At 41.3% G+C, this 19,889-nt stretch overlaps 1 protein-coding gene across 2 annotated transcripts in view; it reads right to left on the bottom strand.

Annotated features, from left to right (window-relative positions):
* The window catches only part of RNF24 (ring finger protein 24), a 75,645-nt gene that overhangs the window by 20,196 nt on the left and 35,560 nt on the right, over positions 1–19,889 (bottom strand). For both annotated transcript variants that reach the window (XM_043512747.1, XM_043512748.1), the window contains exons 2-3: positions 13,467–13,616; positions 1,605–1,647 (exon numbers count right to left, since the gene is read on the bottom strand). In XM_043512747.1, coding sequence (XP_043368682.1) covers positions 1,605–1,647; positions 13,467–13,609 — 186 coding nt within the window. In that variant the 5' untranslated portion in view covers positions 13,610–13,616. The remainder of the gene's footprint in view (positions 1–1,604; positions 1,648–13,466; positions 13,617–19,889) is intronic.

The raw sequence follows: 19,889 nt of genomic DNA, 5'->3' as shown, positions 1-19,889 counted from the left end.
TAGTGCCATCCGCTCAGGGGATTACAGTCGGTATAAATATGTCACTCAGGGGTGTGGATTTTGCACACCCCTGAGTGATGTAGTTTTACTGAAGTAAGTGTGTAGTGTAGACTTGGCCTCAGGTATATCATTGAGGAGTGTTAATTTTTCCAGAAATTCTTCCTCCAGGAGGCCCTCCTAACCTTCCTTTGTCCCATGACTGCAGAGGTGCTAATTGCCCACTTCATTTTAAGTGGTTTCTTGCCATGTGTTTAACCATCTGTCCCACCTCACAGTTAGCTGCAACACTCTGATTACTTTTTCCAGACCTGAACAAGAGCTCTGTGAAGCTTTTCTCTTCCACCAACAGAAATTGGTCCAATAAAAGATATTACCTCACCCACCCTATGTATGTCATATCCTGGGACCAACATAGCTATAACACTAAAGAAAGTAGGGCGTTTAAATTTATCCTGCCACTAATCTATTAGCAATGTTTATTTTGAAGCTGACACTGATGTGCGTCTATGGGAGTGAGTGGAAGAAGTTGTTTGATCTGCGAAAAATACTTGGAAACATTCCCTACAGAGAAATCCCACTATTCCAAATTCAGTACACAGCTTTAATGCCCTCAGGATTAGTGTAATTAACCCAGCAAGATACAGTTCATGGGAACTGAATTTAGATCCACTGGGACAGCACTTTTCTTTTATTGCTGTAGGAAAGGTGTATTACTACTTATTGTAAACATGGCAAGAACTGGGAGCCATGTTGCTGGGGCACATCTATTGCCATTCAAGGCAATGGCAAAAGTCCCATTTGACTTCAATCAGGACAGGAACAGATCCCACCACCAGGGAAAGTACACTCAGGTTTTTCTTCCTGCTCCAGACAGTGCAAGCTCCAGACACAGAAAGTCAGTGACTCAATTGGCAACTCCTCCTCCTTTCAACCAGGAAAATCCAGTCAAATACAGGATTTTTATTGATTACACTAATTGCCATCTGTGAAAGCTTTGGATGTTTTGTGAAGGAACTGAACTCTCCTTGTGTGAAGGAGGCTGAAAGTCTTATATTTTTCCCTTTTTGTTATCTAGCCTCACACAGTTTGATCCAGAGCTCACTACTGGGTTTGAGCTATGATATACCAGTCAATTTCCTGCCACATGGCTGCTCCACTTATAAATACATTTTTTTGAAAATTACATTCTCAAATTCCTGATTTTCTCTTTTCTGCTTAGTCAACTCCATCCTTTCTCCATCACTTTGAGGAAGCATCCGGTATATAGGGAGTAACATTAAGAATACAAATCCTAGATTGTTGTAGGGAACAACTGACAATATGCACTGATATAGAGTAAGGCCCTGATTCTGCAAAACACATGGATGTGTGTGACTTTAAACATGTGGATATCCCCACTGACTTCAAAGGAACTACTGATGTGAGTAAAGTTAAGCACATAAGTAAGTACTTGCAGAGGTAGGCCTAAAATGGCAAGACCTCAAACTCCGGAAGAGCTCAGTGGAAACCTAAAATGGTGACCATCACAAGAAATTAACGGTTTTTGCTCAGATTTATCTGTAAGAAGAGAGGGAGAAAAAGTAATTTCCTATTTAACTTCTCACCTGTTTGTAGGCATAAAGCTCTTTGTGTGCCTGATGTCTGAGCCTAGAAATCGAGAAAGGAAAATATGAACAAAATAGGCCAAAATATCAGGATTAGCACGAAACAAGATAAGAAAAAAAAAAAACAACTCGCGTTCTCCCCTCATATTTAATAACTTTTTTAGTTTTGAAAAATACAGGACACATACTGATGCAGTATCCAGTTCCCAGGGAGTTAGTTTAAGAGCTTTTATATCGCTCCAATTATATCTATCTCCATTCAATTGCTGAGACCTTCTACGATTTGTCTTTTTTGAACTATATAATTTGTTGCAAAAGCATTATCTGAGTTGTTAAATGATGCTCACCAAACTCTTAACCTGTATAAGTTATTGATAGGACGAACGACTAACATACATGTCCATTTCTCTTCCCCTGCCCCATCACTTCTCCACTAAGATTCATAGCTGGGTTGAATGGACACTGCATCTTTTTTTGGTGATAGGGAAGTGCAGAATACTCAGGGCTCAGAGCCTGGGGAATGTAGAGGAGAAAGGCACCTCTGTTCATACTTTAAATGTGGGGAGTGGATAGAATGAAAGAGAATTGCCCCTTTTAAAATATTTACCATTTGAGCCCTACTCACTATACTGAGTCGTTAAATTAATCTTAAATGCCAATTGTTTGTTATGCTTTTGACATGTAATATTGTTTGAAAGAAGTTTTCTGATATCCAGTGTCTTATAGAGAAACATTCAAGGTAAGTCATTGCACTGGTTAAAAAGCAAAAGATAAATATCCCTTTTTAAGAGGAAAATAAGTATGAGAATGATTTAAACCTGGTGTGAGATTTTGTAGCTTTCAGTTGCAGTTAAGGGACATGAGGCAATTTAATAGCCAAAGAGTTAATCATGGTTAAAATTACAGGAAATTGAAACTTTAACCTGGGAATTTATTTTCATGTACTTAATTCAGCAGAAGACCAAATGATTGTGGTTACCTAACAACTGATCAACTTGTGTTATATTTAATTGTGGAGTCAATCATATGAGCTCATTATAGGCCATGACTCCACTCTCACTTACGCTGGTGTATATGATGAGTTACTCCTCTGGAATTCATGGAGTTACACTGGAGTAAAATCAATTTTAAGTGAGATCAGAATCAGGCCCATACTAAAGATTTTATGCAGTGAGGCGTAAGTGTAGGCTATCCTGAGTAGTTCTTAAGGCTTTCACATTGCTTGCCAAGTACAATTTTTGTTTCTGTATAGTTTCATTTTTGGGCATGAATCAAGAGGTGGAGACTAAGTGGATGAATCCACATTAAAAAGCTCCTGAATAGCAAGGAACTCCAAATGGGGACAAGAGATGAAGTATTTATTTATGAAAATGAATGAACGGTTAAGTCACAGATGGAAATGTCCCATCCCATTTGCTAGGGACAAAAATGAGTGAAACAAAAACTACATTAAAACACATCAGAGCCTTAATTTAGAATCAATAGAAAATGCTTAGTGCACCAACATGGTTACGAAAAGTTACAATCCACGTACTTATATGTATTTAATGTTAATCTTGTTTCACAAGCTACACATCTGTTTCTGGAAACCTCCAATGGCAGGCCTAGCCTAAAATGCCTACGCAGGGGTAGGGGGCTGAGAGGAAAAAGCAGCACATTTCCTAGTCTGTTAGTATTACAGCTGTGCAGGTATGGTTGATGCTCTGCCATGGTTTCCATTAGAAACATGTACATTCAAAGACAGAACTAGGTATTAACAGCTACTCTAGGCTGGATTACATTGATGATTTTTAATTTAAGATTTATTAAAAATATATTTGCCAGCCTTAACAACAACAGCAGCAGCATTTATACAGCTCATTTGAAGATACAAAACCCTTTACAAATGTCAATTGTGCTTATAAAATCAAAAATAGCTTCTCGTTTTAAGCTTGACATTTGGTAAATCATTCATAAAACTGAAGAGGAAAGTTATGGATGTTAAAGAATTGGCAAGGACTTTTAGAACATGGTCTGAATGTGCACGCATAAAGGCCAGACAGATGTAAGTAATTTTCTGAACCGTCATTTACTGCAGTCTCCAACACTGCTTGAAGATGTGTAATTTACTGACCTGCAATTCTGCTTCTCTGGAAACATTCCAGTGGGATGCTCATTCCTGGGTTTCAGCTCCCTAGCATTCCACTGATGGAACTCGCCAGGCTCTCAGGGGTTTTTTGGTCCCTAAAGGCTGCACTTAACACCATGAATCAGGTTGACATACAACAGTCCCTGAGCTTAAAGCGCTACCCTTGACATGTTCCTATTAGTTTGGAGAGTACAAGCAGCAAAGCTTCCTGAGAAATAAACCAGTCACAAAAAAAAAATAAAAAAAAATCAAGAGGCAAATCATCTCCACCTCATCCCAATCGAGATAATTTGAAATTGTGATGAATGAGTAGCAGGAGAGAATCTATCGGAAGCTACCAACAGAGAAGCTGAATTCTAGGGCCACCATTTTCTCTTCTCTAAAGATACCATCCACTAGAATTCTCACTCAACGGATGGCCCAATAGTCAGAATAAAACTTGCAACAGGCAGCAACTAGAAGGCAAATGCCAACCATGTGCATTGGGATTAAGAAATCTCTTATCATTGAGAGGTATCACAGACAGACTGTAGGATATGCCAATAATAAGAGCCAGGGTAAAAGTGGTCAACTCAAGGGGGATCCCCAAGGAAGCAAAAAAACCAACAAACAACAACAACAAAAAAACTTTGGGGACAGGAGACCGTGGCCTCCCCTTTCTGGGAAACAAGTTCTGGAGTCCAGAGAGACCAAAACCAAGATTCCTTTCTGGAGACCAAATGCAAGCAAGAATGCTCTGTGACAGTGGGGAAAGAGGACCCCACAGCTGCCTTGCAAATGCCTCATGGAAACACTGCTTATGCAGTGGAGGCTGCCTTCTCTCATGTCAACCTATGTTGTGAGCACTGAGACATTGGACAAGTAGAGACCAAAGCTCTCATGCAGGTGCTGAGCCTCTTCAAACTGTACACATTACAGCATCACATACGAAACGATGGAAAGTCTCTAGTGCTAAGGCACTGAGCATGTTCCAGCACTAAATTGCTGGATATCAGGCACCAATGTGACGCCAAGGCACTAAAACTGAGAGGGTCCAACCCCCACCCTCTCAAATAAAAACCCTAACACAACCCAGCACCAAAGCCCTTAGAAGCCAAGGAACCTTTCAGAGCCTGAGGAGTTTTTTTTAACCAGTTTCATGCCAGGAAGCTGGTACCCAGAAGTGAGCTCTGGCAGATAGTATCTTTAGAGAAGAGAATATGCAGCATTTTAAAAACATGCTCTCCACAATTAGTGCGGTAAGATAGTGAAGACATATTAATCTCCGAAATTAATCACTCATTTCAGCTAGAATTTAGAATCCCCTTCCAATGTTTATGCCCCAAACCCAGTGGCTTCTCTCTTTAAAAAGGGGAATATTGCATCGCTTTGGATAATTTTGTTTCTTTCAATTTCAACTACTATTAGAATATGCTTCAGTAATGAAGTGAGTAAACTACTAACTTAACAAAATTCAGAGGAAATAACATTTTATAGATTTACCTCCATTATTAGTACACTTAACCTCTCCGAGTTCAAAGATAGAAATCTGTAAACCAGGCAGCACAGTCTAGAAGAAAAAACCTCATAAAAGTCTTACATTTTGCAACGGAGTAGCATTTAAAGATGCAGTATCTCTGGCTGCACTGTCTCAATGGATCTACTAGTTACAGCCCACAATGGAAGTACAGTGGAATGTCCCTTCTGTATTGCTTCTTTATGAAAAAGATCACTCTTTGGCTGGAGCTGCTATTAGCTTCTGTTGGTTACATTTATTTGCTCCTCCCTTTGTTCCTTCAAATCCTGAACTGAGAGGATTCTCAGCTTGAAAAGACCAATGTTTTCTCCTTCCTAGTGAGTACAGTACCCAGCTTTCTTAGTATTGTATATTCAGTGACAACATCATGTCAGTATTCTGTGCATAGGCAACAGTGCTACGCTAGAGGCAATATTATATTCAAAGTGGAATTCATTAAAGAATTGGCCTACTAGACTTCCAGGAGAGCTACTCAAAACAATTTGTGATACTCAGTCAAAAAATGCAATTCTTCAAAGAGACACAAACCAAATACAACGCCTCCTTGACATCTGATACTGTCCCAATGGGCTTGGGGAGAAATCCACAAGTAAGAACAAGCAAAAAACCCAACCCCATGCAATAAAAAGTTCCCATTATATTCAAGATGACTGTATAATTTCCATGGGCTGAAAATAGGTTTATAGGAGAAGACAAATCCTTATTTCAATTGGCAAGAATGAAAAGAAGAGAAACATTGTGCAAGGAGCCCAAACTCAGCGCAACAGCAATACATAAGTGTGGTAATTCTCTCCGTGGTAAGAGAGATCTGCTTTTAACAAAGAGATACTGCATCTTTAGCTTTCCAAAACTGACAAGGAATGACTTATTTAATCTGAGCATGTTTAAAATCGGAAGGGCAAAAGTGAATAAACAGCCTCTTTGGGAAAGAAGTGCCCCACGCATCCTTACACAGTTCAAAATGTTTCAGCTAAAAGGTGGCAACTATAAACATGAACACACTATTAACTGTCTGAAAGTTTGATTATGGACAAAACTAGCATTTACTTCAAATTAGCATAAACACCCCTTTAAAATATTTAAAGAAACACATTGGTGTTAGTATCCCTCTGAGTTTGGGTTTTATAGGACTGAATGCAATATATTTGGTGTCACATTAATTAATTTCCCCAAAGTTAAAGCAGATAAAAAAAATCGGTAGCTGTCTTTGCAAAATTTCTTTTCCTTGTTAAAAGGCTGAACATAAGACCGGCCATACTGGGTCAGACCAAGGTCCATCTAGCCCAGTATCCTGTCTTCCGACAGTGGCCAACGCCAGGTGCCCCAGAGGGAATGAACAGAACAGGTAATCAAGTGATCCATCCCTTGTCCCCCATTCCCAGCTTCTGGCAAACGGAGGCTAGGAACACCTTTCCTGCCCATCCTGACAGCCATTGATGGACCTGTCCTCCAGGAATTTATCTAGTTCTTTTTTGAACCCTGTTATATCTATAGTCTTAAGGCAGAATGCACCCAAACAGCAACATAATAGGCAGCATTACTTTAAAAGAGTGGAATTAAATGTTCCACATCTGCACGCCTTTTAAGAGTAGAAGAACATTTAATTTTATTTCAGCCCTTCTTGCAAGCCTTCTTGCCCTCTTTTTCAGGACAGATTTCATATATAACCCAATATACTTCTGTTTAAAACCACTCTGATCGTGGAGGGCAAAACTCTTGGCTCCCATGGAGTGTATTATGGAGCTTCAGAAGGGAGGGATACAGTCTGACTACTGAAAACTATGAGCAGCTCTACACTAAAAGTGCTACATCGGCGCAGCTGCACCGCTGTAGTATGTCCAGTGAAGACGCTCTATACTGACGGGAGAGCATTCTCCGTTGGCATAATTACTCTACCTCCGTGAGAGATGGAAGCGATGTCGGAGGGAGAGTGTCTCCCACTGACATAGCACTGGTCTGGACAGCGCTTAGGTCGCTGTCATTTGCATCACTCAGGGAGATGTCTTTCACACTCCTGCACGACGTAAGTTAGATCGACTTTAGGGCAGGTCTACACTACCACTTTTGTAAAAAGCAGCTCACTTGGCAGTTTCTCCAAACAGCAGTACTGTGTTTTTAATCCAGGCAGCCATTGGCCTATCTGTAAATACACCAGGAATCAGGTCTTACCAACGTTTGTTCTCCAGTAGAATCATAGAATCATAGAATATCAGGGTTGGAAGGGACCCCAGAAGGTCATCTAGTCCAACCCCCTGCTCAAAGCAGGACCAAGTCCCAGTTAAATCATCCTAGCCAGGGCTTTGTCAAGCCTGACCTTAAAAACCTCTAAGGAAGGAGATTCTACCACCTCCCTAGGTAACGCATTCCAGTGTTTCACCACCCTCTTAGTGAAAAAGTTTTTCCTAATATCCAATCTAAACCTCCCCCATTGCAACTTGAGACCATTACTCCTCGTTCTGTCATCTGCTACCATTGAGAACAGTCTAGAGCCATCCTCTTTGAAACCCCCTTTCAGGTAGTTGAAAGCAGCTATCAAATCCCCCCTCATTCTTCTCTTCTGCAGACTAAACAATCCCAGCTCCCTCAGCCTCTCCTCATAAGTCATGTGCTCTAGACCCCTAATCATTTTTGTTGCCCTTCGCTGTACTCTTTCCAATTTATCCACATCCTTCTTGTAGTGTGGGGCCCAAAACTGGACACAGTACTCCAGATGAGGCCTCACCAGTGTCGAATAGAGGGGAACGATCACGTCCCTCGATCTGCTCGCTATGCCCCTACTTATACATCCCAAAATGCCATTGGCCTTCTTGGCAACAAGGGCACACTGCTGACTCATATCCAGCTTCTCGTCCACTGTCACCCCTAGGTCCTTTTCCGCAGAACTGCTGCCGAGCCATTCGGTCCCTAGTCTGTACCGGTGCATTGGATTCTTCCATCCTAAGTGCAGGACCCTGCACTTATCCTTATTGAACCTCATTAGATTTCTTTTGGCCCAATCCTCCAATTTGTCTAGGTCCTTCTGTATCCTATCCCTCCCCTCCAGCGTATCTACCACTCCTCCCAGTTTAGTATCATCCGCAAATTTGCTGAGAGTGCAATCCACACCATCCTCCAGATCATTTATGAAGATATTGAACAAAACGGGCCCCAGGACCGACCCCTGGGGCACTCCACTTGACACCGGCTGCCAACTAGACATGGAGCCATTGATCACTACCCGTTGAGCCCGACAATCTAGCCAGCTTTCTACCCACCTTATAGTGCATTCATCCAGCCCATACTTCCTTAACTTGCTGACAAGAATGCTGTGGGAGACCGTGTCAAAAGCTTTGCTAAAGTCAAGAAACAATACATCCACTGCTTTCCCTTCATCCACAGAACCAGTAATCTCATCATAAAAGGCGATTAGATTAGTCAGGCATGACCTTCCCTTGGTGAATCCATGCTGACTGTTCCTGATCACTTTCCTCTCCTCTAAGTGCTTCAGGATTGATTCTTTGAGGACCTGCTCCATGATTTTTCCAGGGACTGAGGTGAGGCTGACTGGCCTGTAGTTCCCAGGATCCTCCTTCTTCCCTTTTTTAAAGATGGGCACTACATTAGCCTTTTTCCAGTCATCCGGGACTTCCCCCGTTCGCCACGAGTTTTCAAAGATAATGGCCAAGGGCTCTGCAATCACAGCCGCCAATTCCTTCAGCACTCTCGGATGCAATTCGTCCGGCCCCATGGACTTGTGCACGTCCAGCTTTTCTAAATAGTCCCTAACCACCTCTATCTCTACAGAGGGCTGGCCATCTCTTCCCCATTTTGTGATGCCCAGCACAGCAGTCTGGGAGCTGACCTTGTTAGTGAAAACAGAGGCAAAAAAAGCATTGAGTACATTAGCTTTTTCCACATCCTCTGTCACTAGCTTGCCTCCCTCATTCAGTAAGGGGCCCACACTTTCCTTGGCTTTCTTCTTGTTGCCAACATACCTGAAGAAACCCTTCTTGTTACTCTTGACATCTCTTGCTAGCTGCAGCTCCAGGTGCGATTTGGCCCTCCTGATATCTTTCCTACATGCCCGAGCAATATTTTTATACTCTTCCCTGGTCATATGTCCAACCTTCCACTTCTTGTAAGCTTCTTTTTTATGTTTAAGATCCGCTAGGATTTCACCATTAAGCCAAGCTGGTCGCCTGCCATATTTACTATTCTTTCGACTCATCGGGATGGTTTGTCCCTGTAACCTCAACAGGGATTCCTTGAAATACAGCCAGCTCTCCTGGACTCCCTTCCCTTTCATGTTAGTCCCCCAGGGGATCCTGGCCATCTGTTCCCTGAGGGAGTCAAAGTCTGCTTTCCTGAAGTCCAGGGTCCGTATCCTGCTGCTTACCTTTCTTCCCTGCGTCAGGATCCTGAACTCAACCAACTCATGGTCACTGCCTCCCAGATTCCCATCCACTTTTGCTTCCCCCACTAATTCTACCCGGTTTGTGAGCAGCAGGTCAAGAAAAGCGCTCCCCCTAGTTGGCTCCCCTAGCACTTGCACCAGGAAATTGTCCCCTACGCTTTCCAAAAACTTCCTGGATTGTACCTTCAGTCTGACACATTAGTGCATCGAGTTACCTACGGGGTGCTGTTTTATCAGCTTTATTTGCAACTCCTAAAACCAAATGCTTGGAAGCAGCACAATGGTGCAGTAAGGAATGGAATATGGGAAACATGTACCAAATAACTTCATGTCACAAGCTCCATCTGTTAGTTGCAAAAAGTACTTGTAGCAATGCTGGTCGCTGAAAAAAGTGAAAAGTTAGATAACGGGATATTTTGTGTTAGCACCTGAACAAAACCCTGTTTTGGCTTCACAGACTGCATTAAAATCAAGCCCTCATGCATCACGCAAGACCTAAATGATCTGGTCCAGTCTGTACCACGGTGTGGTCTAGTCAATACTGCATCTGTTGCTGTTTATTTGTATTTATTTTATCCTACCCCAAAATGCAGTTTTGTATTAAAATCGTAACTTCACTGCAGAAGTTGCCAAGGGAAAGCAGAAGGTTTAGGCAGGTAGATAGCATATTACTGGGGATTTTGGCACCTAGAAAAGGTGTGGGAGGAGAGTTTATTTTTGAAAAACAAGAGGCAGTTCAAGCTTTTGGAACTGTGAAAAAGATGCATCTTTTCTTACCCCTTTTGGAGCAGGGGCAGATGGGGCTAATTTTTTAAAGTGTTTGTGTGGAACAGGGAGAGTTTGAATTCCTCATTCTCTATCCATGCAAATCATGACAGCAACTAATTCCCTCATTGCATCCAATCATACTGCCACTGCATCCAATAAAGACATCCGAGTACATTTGCCTATTTCTACTAAGCTGGTCAGCAGTAGAATAGTTACCAATGCTGACATGTAAAGAATTACACCTCAGAGTCAAAACTCTACTGGTATGAAGGGACAGTGCCCACTTCTCTCTGGAGCTACTGCTTTGGAGACTCTGCAGATTCAGGCAGATGTTTCTATACTCAGCTCATATTTTGAAGGCTATCTTTACAAACATGACAGGTGGAGATCTAATTTTACTTCAGAAATTCAAACTAAAGTTCTGGAGCACGATTATGCAGCAAATTCAAAGGAGGACAATTATGTGGCAATTTACATGGCTGCAAATCAAATCATATATGAGGCCCTGACTAATGTAAGTTGTTCCCATACAACTTATAAGGTTTCTCAGGTTCATGCTTATCCTGCAAACAACAAATGGAATCGCTCATTATGACTATAAGAGAGAGGGAGGCTTTTTACAGATTCATGGAGTTTAAGGCCAGAAGGGACCAACAGATCAGCCTGTCTGTTTCATTCGGTCACTGCTGTACTGAGCCCAGTAACTTTGTGTTTGGCTGAAGCATCTCTTCCAGAAAGGCCTCCAGTCTTGATTTGAAGACATCAAGAGATGGAGAATGCACCACTTCCCTTGGTAATTTGTTCCAATGGTTCATCACCCTCTCTGTTAAATTCAAATTAGAAATTAGGCACAACTTTTATCTAGCTTCAGTTTGCAGCCATTGGCTCTTGTTAGGCCTTTCTCTGCCAGATTAAAGAGCTCTTTAGTACCTAGTATTTCCTCCCTGTGAAGGTCCTTACACACTGTAATCAAATCACGTCTCAATCTTCATTTTAATAAACTAAACAGATTGAACTCTAAGTCTCTCACTGTAAGGTATGTTCTCCAGCTCTCAAAATCACTTTCATGGCTGTTTTCTGCACCCTCTCCAATTTGTCTAGATTTTTTTTTTGAAAGTGCAAACACCAAAACTAGATGCAGTATTCCAATACTGGTCTAACCAGTGCCGTCTACCAAAGTATAATCACCTCCCTACTCCCACTCCCCTGTTTATACATCCAGGGACTGCATTAGCCTTTTTGCCACAACATAGCACTGGGAGCTCACGTTGAGTTGCTTGTCAACCATGACCCCCCACCCCCGATTCTTTTCAGAGTCATTGCTTTCCAGGATACAGTCCTCCATTCTGCATTCCTCGTTCCTAGATGTATAACTTTGCATTTGGAGGTATGAAAATTTGTTGGCTTGGTAAGCTGGGCCCATTCAATCAGGATTGCTCTGTATGACTGACCCATCCTTATTATTAATCATTCCGACCATCTTTGAGTCATCCAAAAGTTTTATCAGGCTTTGATTTGCTTAGGGCAACAGTTATGGAGCTGCAAATATGTGAACATTACTGAGTGCTTGTACTCTGCTTTTATGATCTAAGGATATCTACGCTACGGAAACTGCTGGTTTTGACTTTTAGGTATTAAACACAGCAGCCCCATTGCCCCCACCCCAGCAGCTATCCATCCAGTGTAAACAGGGTCAATGGGTCCAGTGTTCACAGTAGCAGAAAGTGTTTCACGCCTGTTGGAACAAGGCATCCAGCAACTGGTGCAGAACCCTGCTGATCTTGTCTACATTAGTGAAATGACCATTTTCAATACCAGCTTGGGAGAAAGCATAAAGGGCAGCCTGCTGCCTGACACTGGGCAACAGACAGGCTCCAAAGAGGAGTGTGTGCATAAATGTAAGACGTTATCGAGACAAAAACAGAGAAACATAATACGCAAAATATCTGTGTATATGCAAGTTTTCAGTAGGAGTTTTGCAAAGTATCTAAGATGTGCGTGGGGTGAAGTGCAACTGTTGCCAATAAACTGAAATCTTCACAAAGAGATCCTTTGTTCCTGACCACTGAGGAGAGGCAGACACAGCCTTGAATTATGCAGACTGCAGCGTGCTGACTTTTCAGAATAGATTTTTTTCTCTCCCCTCTATTGTAGGTTAGTATTTATTCATTTGGCTATGTTTCCATTCTCCCATTCCATCTGGGAGAAATAGTTTTCCCTCACAATTAAATATTCAAACTTCCCAAAACCAGAATGACCTTTACGGACTGCATTCATCACTGTTCAGATTAACAAGTCAACTCTGCATCATTAATCTCTAAATTAATGCGCTGTTGAATGAGCAATTTGTGTACAAAAGCAAATGGGGCAGGTATCAAACATTTCTTAAGCACACAGTACATGAGTTATTAATTAAAGGGAGAGATGCACCAAAATATTATAAGCAGCAAGCAGAAAACACTGAGGCCAAGAAATCATGCTTTTCATGCACGTTTAAATTACAAAAAAATCCACTTTAAAAGCAGTACATTTTAATTGCTTTCCTTTAGAGTCAACTCTAGAAATGTGCCTGGATCAAATTAGGTACTTACTATATGTGCTCTGGATGGATTTAATATATATGAATGTGTGGGTCTAATACTAAGCCACTGAGCAAATTATTCTACTTAAAAATGGAGAATTAAAATAATTTCATAGATGATATCCAGTGGTAAAGACCAGACAACACTGTTTGCACTGATCGATGGGAAGGCAGCACTATCCAAATCTATTCAAGTAATACCTGTAAAGTAAATCAAAAATGGATTCATTAAATCTAACCTCTTGCTGTGCCTATGGAAAATTTTACAATTTAGGTGGGGAAAAAAAACAGTGTTTTGTTTTCTTTGAACACTACTTAAAAGGGTTCAATCCTAGAAAAGGTAGAGTGCCTCCAGCAAGGTGCTTAATAGTACTCTCCATGCCTGAATGAACCACAGGAAATGTTTGGCACATCACATGACTGGGACTAAATAGATTTCAGTTGGCTTCAGAAAATAGTAATGGTAGTTTATTTACCTGATCAAGTAGCAACAGAAGAGTAAACTAAGGATGAAGACGAATATGGCAGTGCCAAAAACCACAATGTATATATTGAGAGGCAGGTTCTGAAACCCAATGTTCGGCATCCTGAAACTGTAATGCTGGAAATCTGAGCTCATGGATGGGCTGTGAGGAAACAGAAATAAAACAGAAGGCTTTTAGGTGCAGTCAGAAGAGACCAAGAATCAAAATTGTGTTAATTTTTAAAGCGATGAATGACAGCTTGAACATTTTAGAAGGAGAGAAATAAAGATAACCATCCCATTTCCTGGCAAGTATGTCTCCCCGGCCTCTGGGGAAGCATTCCAGCATTACCAACAACATTCGATTGTTCCCTGTGACATAAGAGAGGGGAAATGAAGAGAAATGCTATGTTGGCTAGTTCACCCTCCCACAAGTTTCTTCTTCATGAGCTAAGGTCCTGGTTTCCAAGACCAGTCCAGCATTATTGCAGAGCAGACGGACAATAAACCGTAGACAGAATTTTTTCTCCTCATGTGATCATCTTATCCAGTTATTTCCCTTCCGATAAACACATGCAAGTGCTTTAAAAAAATCCCACAGAGTTACCAAATGTACATTTACATAGTACATGTTATTGTGGCCAGTGACCATCAATACCTGAAACCTGAACAACCAAGAAAGGAATGTTTAAAGGGCCGAAGGGCCTTGATTAAGAGGATTTTATTTTTTTTAACAATTGTTGAGACCAATTCCTCATCTAGTGGAAGTTCCCCTCTGAAAACTTCAAGCATGCAAATAATTGACTGCTATCCAAACCTATTCAAATCAACATTGAGCTGATCCTTAGTCTTGGCTCAAGCAAAGCTAGCATTCCTACTTGAATATGGCGTTTCCCTTTTATTTTAGGTGTGGTTTCCTATGCTGCAGTTAGTGTAAGCCCGCATGGGGGCAGAGAAGAATGTAAGGAGATTTCCACTAACATATGGCAGAGCCACAGGAAAATTACAGGTTTCAGAGTAGCAGCCGTGTTAGTCTGTATTCGCAAAAAGAAAAGAAGGACTTGTGGCACCTTAGAGACTAACACATTTATTTGAGCATAAGCTTTCGTGAGATACAGCTCACTCATCGGACGATGAAGTGAGTTGTAGCTCACGAAAGCTTATGCTCAAATAAATGTGTTAGTCTCTAAGGTGCCACAAGTCCTCCTTTTCTTTTTAGGAAAATTACAAGTGCCATAAAACTGGATTTTACAACTTTCACACAGGTCAGCTAATGTCTACCCATGTCAGGCAGATTGGCTCAAAGACAGGTTGTAGGGTGTACCCCTCTAAACCTTCATTGATTCTCCCTGATCATTAGGGGGGCTTACAAAAGTGCCAAATCATCTTTGAATAGGTGAAGCTGATTTGGATAGGGCAACACAGGAGGAGTATGGAAGGAGAAGGCGGCAGTCAGCTCAGCTGTCAATTTACCAAGATTCAAGCATGAGACCAAAATCAAGTCCCCACAGAGGCACCAAATCACATTGTATAAGCAGCTGCTTGCAATAATGAGTTTAGCATATGATCTCTCCCATGATTTCAGCTTCATGTTTCATTACATGGGACACCAATATTTTACAGTAAGCATAACAAGCAGTATACTGAATGCAGGTAAATCTAGATATAAAATGAATAAAATACCTAATAATCAGGTAAAATAGATGAATTAATGTCTGTACACAGTCACTCAAGTTACAGTGCTACTAATTAGAGTTTATACAGCAATGTTTGGAAAAGGCTTTGAAATCCTTGGAAACAAGTGCATATTTATTTTTGTAACTTACTATAGCTTGTAAACAGCCCTCTTGTAAAAAGATCATGCAAATATTAATTCATCCAGCCTTCCAAAACCCAAATGAACATACATCAGCTCGGGCAAAAAATTTACCTGCCCAACTCTACTTAAGAATTAAAAAGAAGATGTTTGCCTGTTCAAATGATTTGCCCAAGATGAGCGAGTGTGCAGTTTGGAAGGCTGAATTACCTGCTGTTAGCATGAAGCTTAATGAAAAATTATCCCTATTTTACAAAAAGAACGAGGAGTACTTGTGGCACCTTAGAGACTAAAATGTATTTGGGCATAAGCTTTCGTGGGCTAAAACCCCTTCATCGGATGCATGCAGTGGAAAATACAGTAGGAAGATATATATACACAGAGAACATGAAAAAATGGGTGTTGCCAGACCAACTATAATGCGACTAATCAATTAAGGTGGGCTATTATCAGAAGGAGAAAAAAAGTTTTGTAGTTTTAATCAGGATGGCCCATTTCCAACATTTGACAAGAAGGTGAATAGGGGAAAAATTAGCAGGGAAAATAGTTTTTACTTTGTGTAATGACCCATCCACTCCCAGTCTTTATTCAAGTCTAATTTAATGGTGTCCAGTTTGCAAATTAATTCCAATTCTGCAGTTTCTCGTTGGAGTCTGTTTTTGAACTTTTTTTGTTGGAGGATTGCAACTTTTAGGTCTGTAATCAAGTGACCAGGGAGGTTGAAGTTTCTCCGACTGGTTTTTGAATGCTATAATTCTTGACGCCTGATTTGTGTCCATTTATTCTTTTGCACAGACTGTCCTGCTTGGCCAATGTACATGGCAGAGTCGCATTACTGGCACATGATGGCACATATCACATTGGTAGATGTGCAGGTGAATGAGCCTCTGATGGTGTGGCTGATTTGATTAGGTCCTATGATGATGCCCCTTGAATAGATATGTGGCCAGAGTTGGCAACAGGCTTTGTTGCAAGGATAGCTTCCTGGGTTAGTGTTTTTGTTGTGTGGTTGCTGGTGAGTATTTGCTTCAGGTTGGGTAGCTGTCTGTAAGCAAGGGCTATTTTACAGATGAAGAAACTGAAGTACAAAGGCAAATGAGTTTTCAAAGGAGGCTCCATTCAGTCCTATTTGTGCATGTTCAAACATTTGTGTGCACTCGTAAGTGCTATTCTTTGTGCACCATTGATGCTACATATAAATCCAAGAGTTACTTGCACTTGCATTTGTGTTTTATTTCCACATCCAAAGTTGCATCTGTGCAAATAGATATGTGTTAAATAAATATCTGACCCTGATTTTCAAAGCAGGGGAATAGAACTTCGAAGTTCTTATCTTTCTAATGCACTTTTTCGGTCCTCATCATTTGCAGTATAGGCGCCTATCACCACCTTTGTTAGATATGGAAGAACTATTATCCCGATTTGACAGACGGGGAACTGAGGCACAGAGAAACACAAGTCACCCAGCTCTACTTCAGATACAAGCATTCACATAAAAATTCAAATTGAGTGGCTCTCTTCTAATCAAGAACTGTCTAGTATTACTGGAATTCTGTACCAGAATAGGATATAAATTGAGATTAACTAAGTGCTAGTTGTATGAATCTGGGACACTGTACGATTTAAAACAATGACTGAAGACGGCTGGTTCCTGGCAGCTGGAAGGGAATCCCAAAAATACAGGTGTTGAAAAGGAAAGAGGTGGCGATGGTCAAATGACCTGGCCTCAATAGGATAGAGATAGAGAATATTAATTGTAAGATAGAGAATATTAATAAAACACAAACCAGAAGAGGTCTAGTGGACATTTTTGGGATGGGACTTTCACCCACTGGAAACCTGTAGGAAGAAGTCCTTGCCCATAGCTCAACTCAGCCTCAGCCTAGGGATGGTCAGAGAGGATAAGCTGACCTACCTAAGCTGGCTGGAAGGGACAGGAGGTGAGTCAGTCACCCAGGCCTACACCATTAGTGGCTTTATGTACTATCACACGACACACTGAATTTAAAGAGAACCTGAATAGGGCCCTCCTGGAATAAGTTAGATCAGCTGCAGTTCAGGTTTGCTGGTATAAGCTGCTTCCACGCTCAAAGAGCTGTGCTGATACGGTTTATCAGTAGAGCTATACTAGCAAAGAGCTGCTAGCGTAGACCTGACCTAAGCCACAGAGATGTGCTAAAAGAAAAGGAGTACTTGTGGCACCTTAGAGACTAACACATTTGAGCATAAGCTTTCGTGAGCTACAGCTGTAAGCTGTAGCTCACGAAAGCTTATGCTCAAATAAATGTGTTAGTCTCTAAGGTGCCACAAGTACTCCTTTTCTTTTTGCAAATACAGACTAACACGGTTGCTACTCTGAGAGATGTGCTGTGATGCAAGTGATGCCAAACAGGCAGACGGCAGAGTTTACTGAAGGAAAAAGGGCAGCCCAAGGAAGTGTGTATTATAATGATCCTGCCACCACCCTCAGCACAGTCTAAAACCTCCCGAGCCATTTTCTGGGGTGTGGCGGAAGTAAATTCCCCTTGGCTTGGAATAGCTTCCACCCTTTGCATATTGACGTAATATAGTCAAACCTCTTTAAGGGTACCACATGACATTCTGATTAAAGAACTTGAATGATTTAAATTAACATGCCACACACAAAATGGATTAAAAATTGGCTGATAGGTCTCAATGCAACTATAAACTGAGAATTGTCATTGAGTGGATCTGTTTCTATTGGGGTCCTGCAGCGATTGGGTCTTGGCCCTACACTATTTAACATCTGGAAAAAACCACAATCATCACTGATAAAGTTTGCAGATGACAAAAACTGGGGGAGTGGTAAATAATGAAGAAGACAGGTCACTGATTTAGAGAGTGATCTGAAATGCTTGGTAAACTAGGCATAAGCAAACAATATGCGTTTTAATACAGTTACATGTAAACATATACATCTAGGAAAAAACAACATAGGCCATACTTACAGGATGAGGTGGAAATACCATGGTATTTCTCCCTCCCACCCCACCCCCCACTGTTCCTCTGATATTCTTGTTAACTGCTGGAATTAGCCTACCTTGCTTGTCACCATGAAAGGTTTTCCTCCTCCCCCCCCCCCCCCCCCCGCTGGTGATGGCTTATCTTAAGTGATCACTCTCCTTACAGTGTGTATGATAAACCCATTGTTTCATGTTCTCTGTGTGTGTATATAAATCTCTCCTCTGTTTTTTCCACCAAATGCATCCGATGAAGTGAGCTGTACCTCACGAAAGCTTATGCTCTAATAAATTTGTTAGTCTCTAAGGTGCCACAAGTACTCCTTTTCTTTTAGTTTATCTCTGTATCTGCCACTGGTATGATCATTGCTGGCATATTGTGTCCAGTTCTGGTGCCCACTGTTCAAGAAGGATGTTGATACATTGAAGAGGGTTCAGAGAAGAACCACAAGAATGATTAATGGATTATAAAACATGCCTTATAGTGATAAACTCAAGGACTCAATCTATTTAACTTAAAGAGAAGGTTACGATTAACTTGATTACAAAGACTTTGTAAGACTTTGTCTAAACTAGCACTTGTGTCAGTAAAATTTTTGTCAATCAGCGGTGTGAAATACCCCCTCCCCCCATCCCAACAGACATACATTTCAGCGGTGTGGACAGCACTATGTTGGTGGGAGATGCTCTCCCGCTGACCCAGCTACCACCACTCATTGGCACAGAGCAGCTACACAAGAGACTTTACAGTGGCGCAGCTGCAGCGGAATAGCTGTGCCACTGTAAGGTCTGTAGCATAGACATAGCCTAAGTATCTACCTGCTGAACAAATATTTAATAATGGGTTCTTCAATCTAGCAAAGAAGGGTATAACCTGATCCAATGGCATGAAGTTGAAGCTATTCATACTGGAAATAAGGTGTAAATTTTTAACAGTGAGAGTAATTAACCATTGGAACAATTTACCAAGAGTCATGGTGGATTCTCCATCACTGGCAATTTTTAAATAAAGATTGGATTTATTCCATAAGCTCTGCTTTAGGAATTGTTTTGGGGCAATTTTCTGGCCTGTATTATGCAGGAGGTCAGACTGGATGATCACAATGGTCCCACCTGGCCCTAGAATTGCTGAATGAATCTATGAATATGCCCTTTCTTTTTTCAAACCCACTTCTTCCATTAAACCATCCTCTGCTGATCTCGTTGTGGTTTCTTTCATTCCTCCTCGCATGTGAGCCACTGTTACCTGCATGGCATTTACAGGATTTATACTACCCACTTTCAGAGCAAGGAACCATGACCTTCTTACCTGTTTTGAAAGCACTGTGTACTCTTATGCTCCTTTATAAACAGTAATAAGGTAGATGGCTGTGCATGTATTATACAACGTATAAGCTTAGTTTTCATGGGAAATGAAAAACCCACCAAAAGAATGAGCGCACAGATTGCTACCCTTCGTTTATGCTGCCTGCCCTCACCCGTGTAAGAGCTGTGGAACGAGATCATTTATATTGATTTTTTACTCAAACCTACGTAACAGTTCTTCCAATGTGTGCTAGCATCAGTCATATTTGGGATTTGCACCACCTTCAAACTTGGCTCTGGTTTATTTTCACTAATACCCCAATGAGTAACAAAG

The sequence above is a fragment of the Dermochelys coriacea genome, chromosome 4 (genome assembly GCF_009764565.3).
Source record: "Dermochelys coriacea isolate rDerCor1 chromosome 4, rDerCor1.pri.v4, whole genome shotgun sequence".
NCBI lineage: Eukaryota > Metazoa > Chordata > Testudines > Dermochelyidae > Dermochelys > Dermochelys coriacea.
This window is presented reverse-complemented; position numbering and strand designations above follow the sequence as displayed.